This window comes from Temnothorax curvispinosus, unplaced genomic scaffold, assembly GCF_003070985.1.
Source record: "Temnothorax curvispinosus isolate PA1 unplaced genomic scaffold, ASM307098v1 QBEX01017980.1, whole genome shotgun sequence".
NCBI classification, from domain to species: domain Eukaryota; kingdom Metazoa; phylum Arthropoda; class Insecta; order Hymenoptera; family Formicidae; genus Temnothorax; species Temnothorax curvispinosus.
This window is the reverse complement of record NW_020227760.1, coordinates 1-7,489: the sequence shown is the minus strand read 5'-3', so window position 1 is coordinate 7,489 and position 7,489 is coordinate 1. Positions and strand designations below refer to the sequence as shown.

General features: G+C 43.7%; 1 protein-coding gene across 1 annotated transcript; it reads right to left on the bottom strand.

Moving 5' to 3' along the window:
• Positions 1 to 6: 6 nt before the first annotated feature.
• LOC112468005 (homeobox protein 2-like) lies at positions 7 to 7,075 on the bottom strand. Its single transcript, XM_025036994.1, has 3 exons — positions 6,988 to 7,075; positions 5,653 to 5,892; positions 7 to 5,203 (listed from the first exon to the last, which is right to left on the bottom strand). Exons 1-3 carry the CDS (start codon positions 7,022 to 7,024, stop codon positions 4,683 to 4,685), a joined length of 798 nt encoding a protein of 265 aa, XP_024892762.1. The 5' UTR covers positions 7,025 to 7,075; the 3' UTR covers positions 7 to 4,682.
• Between the last annotated feature and the right edge of the window lie 414 nt (positions 7,076 to 7,489).

Below are 7,489 nucleotides of genomic sequence, written 5' to 3'. Positions count from 1 at the left end.
CAGAGTCACGCACGTTCCCGTCCTTTTTGTGTGCCGGCCTGATAAAAAAATCCTACGAGCTACTTTATCTTCTCAATTCTAAAGCCTTTCAGCCTCTTTAGTTCGCCTAGCGCAAAACTCTCTGCCCGTGAACTTTTGTTTCGTTCTCGACGACGTTCGGAAAAAAAGAACCGCGGTCTCTATCTTTATGTCTCTCTCTCGTTCTCGCGCTCTCTCGCTCTTTCTCTCTTTCGCAATAAACGCACTCAGCCTCAGTATAATCCTACAGCGTCAATATATCAATTTTTTATATATATATATATATATTTATATATATATAATATACTTTTTTCTCATATATATATTCACTTTGTGTTCTATATCAATAATAGCGTATTAGATACTTTTTTTTGTTCACTTACGTCTTAGGTATGTAATATAGGTATATTCTTTTTTTTTTCACCATCTGTTCACAGATACATATATGTATATATCAAAATGTGGAAACGAAAGGGTCCTCTCGAAATAGCCGTTCTCCGTTCGGTCGGTCAGCTGTTCCGCTTTCATTTTTTTTCTCCCCCTATGCTCTTTTCTCCCTCCTACCTAAAAATGCGTCGACTTTATTTGCATTGCCGGGAAACGAAAAAGGAAAACATTTCGAGAATATGCCATTCAGGGTATTACCTGTGTGGATTGATCCAAAACACAAATTTTGTCGGGTAGTTTGTTGCTTCGGACATTCACTCTGACACGCACACAGAGTTCGTAGATACATTGCGCATTCGACATATAGGAGGGTTCTCGTCGGTTAACTGAATATCTCGCTCATTGCGCAACCACGTTTTTTTTTTTTTTTGCAAATAGACGGAAAATCTCGAAAGGGGGATTTTTCTCTTCGCGAATAGTTCAGGAACTGTCGAAAAATTTTGCATTGAAAAATTCTGTCACTGCAAATTTATATCGACCATCGAATTCGGCTCGATTTGGATTTGAGGATTATATCGAGTTCGAAAAATGGGACGCTCCGCACGTTTACAGCGTCAATTGTAATTAGAAATTAAACAATCTCTCAAGGAAATAAATACAAAATAATAATATAAAAGAATACAGAAAGGTTTCCTTTTCGAAACTATCATTTGACTTGTTGTTCGTTTTAATCGAGAATAAAATCATATCATCTATATCGACGAGCGCCACGGAGAAAATGAAATATCAACTCGAAAAAAGCGATATGTCAAGCTTGCGCAACGTATCTACAAACAAGATCACACGAGTAATGCATTCAGCAGAATTTCGAATGACTTTTCTCGTCGCTTAGTCAAGTGGTCACGGTCTACGGGACACTTAATTTTTTTTTTTGGAAGGCACTTACTACTTTTTTTCTTTTTATACAATATTTAATTTTAAACTCTTCCGCATTCGCTCTCTCTCTTCCCCACGCTCTCGCGACCTCGTGTACTCTCCCTTTCTCTCGCTGTTCTTTCTCTCCTCCTCTTGCACTTGAATTTTTTTCGCGATTCGGCTTGCGCTTCTCTATTAAATTTCGGCTCCTCGTCCGCGCAACCCTTCTTTTTCTCCCCGTTCCCTATTTTTCTTCTCAGTTTTTTTTTTACCGTCGCACATCTCGCGCGAATTTACGTTTGAACACATTAATGCCTAAATGGTAAATAGAATTCGCGCTTTCCGAATTTCTCGCCGAAATGAAAAACGTGGTCGATTGAAGTCTCGCAACGCGTATACTAATAATAAATCGCCGTTTGTGTCGCCTCGCGACACCGTCGCGTTTTCGCACAAAAGTTTGTATCAAGAATAACGTGTTACTTTTTTCCCCCCTTTATTTTCGACTTGCCTGATGTTTTGTCTCTTAGTCTCTTAGTCAGATACATGCTACGATCGCGCGATCCCCTTCTCTTACCCCTTTTCCCTTCCCTTCTTCACCGGAAAATATTCTGGCTGCATGAGCGTGGCGCGAGAATCAATTTTTTTTCTTCCTGCGATTTTTTTTACCCTCTCTACCGTAAAGTTTTCCAGACAAACGGATAACACGGATGGCTCGTTTCGCCAAAAGCCTCGTACGAGCAAAAGCGAAAAGCGATGATCTTTCCCTTTCACCGAAGGCCACTTCGAATTTTTTTTTGTTTACTTTTTACACTTACAAGGAGTCTCTTTCTCTCATTCTTACTGGCATTCCTCTCGCACTCTTCCTCTTTCTCTCTCCCGAACCAGCGTGCCGATGTTAGAATATATCCAGAAAGTTCTGTTTTCGCGACAGATACGTTTAGGATTAAGCTATTTGAAAAATTACGATCCTTTTATAGTCGATCAAAGATATAAATGATCCAAAACGCGAGGATCTTCATATTAACATCATCAAAAGTAATACTTCGCGATAATCAAATCTGAGATGGTTGAATCGAATTTAGCGCAGACGATCAATTACAGGGGTCCAATAAATTCAATTCCAATAAATCGTGCACAATTTTGTTCAATTTGCTCGACATTATAATAAAAATCGCCTACTTATTAATGACAGTGGTCAAATGGAGGAAATCTACGTATTAGACACCGTCGAAAGGCGATACTTGGCGTTAATCAAGTCTTAAAACTCTACAGATCGTTCTGAATTTAGCAAAGGCGATTAATTACAATCTTCAATAAATCCTATTAGTGCATAATTCCGCTCTAATTTTGCACGGTATCAAAATACCTCGTCACTTTAACGGATTCTCGGCACGGCTCGTTCATCGATTGTCGAGGATTCGAGATCCCTTCGCGGAATCATCGCGCGACGTGTGTAAAATTTTGAAAAATAGCACGATCTTTCGAAAGAAGAACACGTATACGAGTTTTTGTTTCTCTCTCTCTTTCTCTCAAGCCACATTCGCTCCCACCGTCCGTACTCGCGTTCACACACGCCGTTCACGCTCGCACGCAGACTCATATATTCAGGCTCGCAATCTCGCATCGATGCCAGACACTCGTGGTCGCCGAACTCTCACCGAAATTTCGACACGGTCTGTCGTGTCGAGCCACAGTTTCTCGTCCCTAATCCCTAAACCTTATAATTTTTATACTTGGCATACCCCAAATATGGCAGGAAGGCAATCATTATACTTAATAACTTTATAGCGATCATCTCGGCCTAGAGTGTGCTCGCTTTATAAGCCGTTGAATTTGTTTTCTCCGTCTCTAAATACTTTTGTCGTACCTTTTTCCCTCCGTCGCTCTTTCTCTCTTTCGCTCTTTAATTTTCTTTTTTGCTCGTTTGCTTGGTAGACAATCATAGTGAATTTTGTACATCTCCCTTACTTATCGAGCTTAGATCGGTGACGTCGCTTACTGCCTGGCGTCAAAAGGATGGTATTTCTTGCACAAAGCGTCGCGGATAAAATTGAGATTTTCTGTTCCGAAGAGATTCATATAGATAAAAGCGCTAGACTTATCTTTAAGACGTTCGATATACGTAAAAAAAAGGAAAATATTTCTATTAGTGGATTTATATAAGCAATTTAAAACCAGATCTATTTTGTCTAAAAGCAAGATTTACGTTCTTAGAATGATTTATACAGAAATAGAAAATGAGAGTTCGCGATCTCTGTAATTTATTACTTTCATATTATATATATGTATATACCGCTAATAAACCTTACTTTTATAGTCTTAAAATAATTCCAAGCAAATCTTTTGCGACACCTAAAAATTAGGGTATATCACAAACTGATCCATGACACGTTGTGTAAGGACTCGATAGTACAACGTGCAGCTCTCTTCGAGGCGGTTTCTTACTTTCTCGTCGATACCCGTCTCGAATAATCAATCATTCGGCAGTAGGCGACCCCTTACGAGTTATTATACATTTGGCATTAAAAGTACAATTATCGTATAATGCGTAGGTATAAATTTCGAGTGTGTATCTTGTGTATGTACGGCGCGCTCGTGTGTCTGTTTGTGTATGTGTGTGTGAAAGTGTATGTATGTCCATACGTGTGCGCGTGTGTGGCGTGTGTGGGTTTTACCTTTATTACATGTACATAGTCTGTACGACACGACGATGACACGACTATCTAGATTGGAAAAAGGTGGCGGCGCGCTCGCGAGGCGCCGGCGACCCAATAGCTATAGTATGTTTGCTAAAAGAAGGTTTTACTCTCTCTCGCTCTCTTTCTCTTTCTCTCTCTCTTTCTTTCCCTCCGTTTCTACTTTCCCACTGTCGAAGGATCGACCGTGCGCGATCCTCGTCTAGGACGGGGGCCACTACCGGTTTTTCGATCGTCCTTTCCCGAAGCTGTGAGCCAGGCGAGAATATCTCGACACTCGCTTATCTCGTCCGCACTCTGTGTCTCCGTTAGTTTATTTTTTTTTCTTTTGATTGTAAGCCTCTCTTTCTCTCTAACATCCCTCTAAGATATTCGTATGCACAGTACATCGCGCTCGCGTATAACGTTCGGAGTCGCGTATGCGTTATATATACTATAAACTCCCGCGAGGAGGTGAAGTCGAATCGGACAAGAGGTCGATTCTTCGCGAGAAGCCTACCGGTCCTCCGCATATCACCGGTCCTCAGCCGCTGACGGCCTCGAAGAGAGAGAGATCCTCCTCGGGGTCATCGATGCGCCTCCTCGTCCTTCCACGGCCGGCGATCCTGCAGCGGCTGACGTCGTCGTCGTCTCTCCTCCTCGTTCCGCGGCCACCGAGATGGCTTACTATTCGCAGCGCGAGTCCGTGAGCGGCTCGAGCTTCACCGGGATCTTGTCCTTGTCCTTGAGACCGTGGGGGCTCTTCACCAGATCGGCGATGTCCTCCTGGAAGAGATTCTCCGGACGCGGACTGACGAAGCTTCGTGCCGGCTTGTACGTCATGCCGCTCACGCCGATGCCGACCTCCACGCTGCTGGGTATGTGGCCCGACGGGTCCATCAACGGACCCAGCGGGCTCGCCAACGGACTCTCCAACGGGCTCTCGGGCGGTCCGCCCGAGCCCGGACTCGCCAGGCCGAGATTCAACGGGGAATTGCCGTTGTTGTTGCCGGCGCTGTTACCGCTACCGAGGATGCCGCTCGCGTTGCTGCTCGTGTTGTTGTTGTTGTGGTGCTGACTGGCCTGCATCGCCGCCTGCAGATTCGACGACAGACTGGTGGACAGGTTCGTCGACAGGTTCGTCGCCATCATGTCGTGCTGCTGCGAGTGCGCCGCTGCCACCATGCTGCACATCTGGTGTCGCAGACCTGGACGAACATCGAAAGTCATGTAGAAAATTATGTAGAAAGATTGGAATCTTGACCGAATAATTGAAATTGCTTCACCAGCAATTTCTGATGAAATTAGCACTACATTTTTCAGAATTTCGATATAATTGACAAGATTTAATCCTTCCCCAAAGTTTCTGATACACTTTGAAAAGAGAGCTATTAAATGTAAACAGCATTTCTTTTGAGCGGAAAACTATACTAGAAATTTTTTCACGTTTAAATATTTTTAACGATTACGTAAAATTAAAAACTCTTGCAGATTTCTCTAGACATTATAGTAATAAATACGAGAAAAATCGCCTGGTCTAGGCATTTTAACGAAACGAATATCGCGACTGTCCCGTAAGTAGAGCGTCAATCTCGGAAAAGGAAGGAAAAAAGAAATAGAGAAGTGTGAGAGAGAGATTATCTGGTGTTGTCATTACCTTGAGCGACCGCCGCGACCGCAGCCGCTGCTGCCGCACCCGGACTGACCGCGCCTTCCGGGCCGTTGCAGGCCGCGTAGTTCGCCAGGCTGGGGTACATCGTGGTCGGCTCCTCCTTGACGATGTGGGGCGAGTGCCCGTCGCGGAATACCACCGCGCGAATCACACCGCGGATGTGCTCGTCCGGCCAGACGCCCAGCAAGATCCTCTGCGGTCTTCCTCGTCCCTTCGGGCGCAGATCTGCAGGTGGTTGGGTAGGAAGGGGGGTGGAGGAAGAGGGGGACAACGAGGAAGAAGAAATTCATTTCACTGCAAATCGGTTCTGTGATCGTGCACGGGTCGCGATATGGGCCCGCCGCTACTCGTTTTCCCGTTGGCGGGTTTATTCTTCGGGAACTCGCGGCAATTCGCGTCTCGTAATCTCAGGGGCAGGGAATTAAAATTAAACAGATTCGAGAAAGAACGAAGGGGCGAGATCCTTGCGCGACGCGCGAAGAATCGCCGGACTTTATCAATGAATAAAATCTCCATAACGTGAGCCTTGCCGCTAAATAGAGACGCGAAACTCGGAGAAAGTTAATAATCGATAGGAAAATTTTTTTTAATCGTCTGTTCGTTAACTAATTAATAAAGGATGTTTTAATGATACGCTCGATCGGTGTTTACAGGATGTTACATGCTAATGACGCGTAACTAAGCGTTACCATTAGGTATTAGATCCGGTCGTAATTGCGGCTTTTATGGGCGTAACTGACTTTTCAGACTTATTCTTCTCCCGGATCGAATGCCGTTTATCAACTATTTACAATTGGCCACGCCGTCGCGGTCCATTACGGTCCTTCTTCAGACTGAGACCTTGAGAACGATTTAAAAGCCATGTTGAACAACGTATGAAATTTCAGACTCGTTTCCTTATCCCGTCTCGGGCTTATGAAGTAAATAATAAAGGAATAAAATATATCTTTTTTATATCTTGAGACGTAAGCGTAAATTTTTCGTCACGGTTTTATTTTCTGAACTACAAATTCTATAAATTTTTCTCTTCGCGGACAACCATCATTTTTTCATGTTCAAGTATTTTTACGATTACGTGAAGTTAAAAACGAAAATACAAACTTGACTTCTGCAGGCACAAATTCTAAGAAAATTTTTCAACCGTCTTCTTTACAATGTGCCCGCGCCTAATGCCGCGACTCTCGACATTTCCGGTGTTACAATAATATCCGCTGCACTTTGGTTTGGTTGTCGGCATCGATCTCGCCCTCGTCATCGAGAAACGCATTGTTAATCGAGGAGCGGGGGCGTTTTCAGAGGATACTGAAAATGGCAACTAACACTCACCGGCCCCGCCGTCGGCGCTAGGACCCAGCATGTTGTGCACTCGATTCGCGTACAGGACGAACGTCGGGTAGGGGATATCGTATTTCCTGAAAGGTAGAAGCGGGGATACAATTATGATTTGTAGCTTATAATTATAATCAACATAATTTATAGCTTTGCCCGCTCCGCCGCCGCGCCGTCGTGTCTTACATAGCATTACGTTACGTCTCTTAATTAACTTTAGTTATTCTATCCCGCGGATGTATTTTAATGCTATTTTATGTTTATCCCATTTCATTACGTATTTCACTTTAATTTATATTAATTTTATCATACCGACGGAGTATGAAAGATTCAGCGAAACATATTTGAATGTATGACGATGGAAATTATGCAATCTCTCGAAATTATGCAATCGCGCGGGGGAGTACTGGCGATGACGTTGTGTGTTTAACGAAGTAACGTAGAAGCTCCTCGCGAGGAGCAACGCTAAAAATCGCTCGTCTTGTACTCCTAT

Excerpts from the sequence above, each read along its gene's own strand:
- LOC112468005 (XM_025036994.1), bottom strand. The coding sequence starts at position 7,024 with ATGCTGGGTCCTAGCGCCGACGGCGGGGCCGGTGAGT. Across the intron at positions 5,893-6,987 it reads CGACGGCGGGGCCGGTGAGT|ATCTGCGCCCGAAGGGACGA; the intron begins GTTAGTTGCCAT and ends AACCACCTGCAG. Across the intron at positions 5,204-5,652 it reads GGTCGCGGCGGTCGCTCAAG|GTCTGCGACACCAGATGTGC; the intron begins GTAATGACAACA and ends ATGTTCGTCCAG.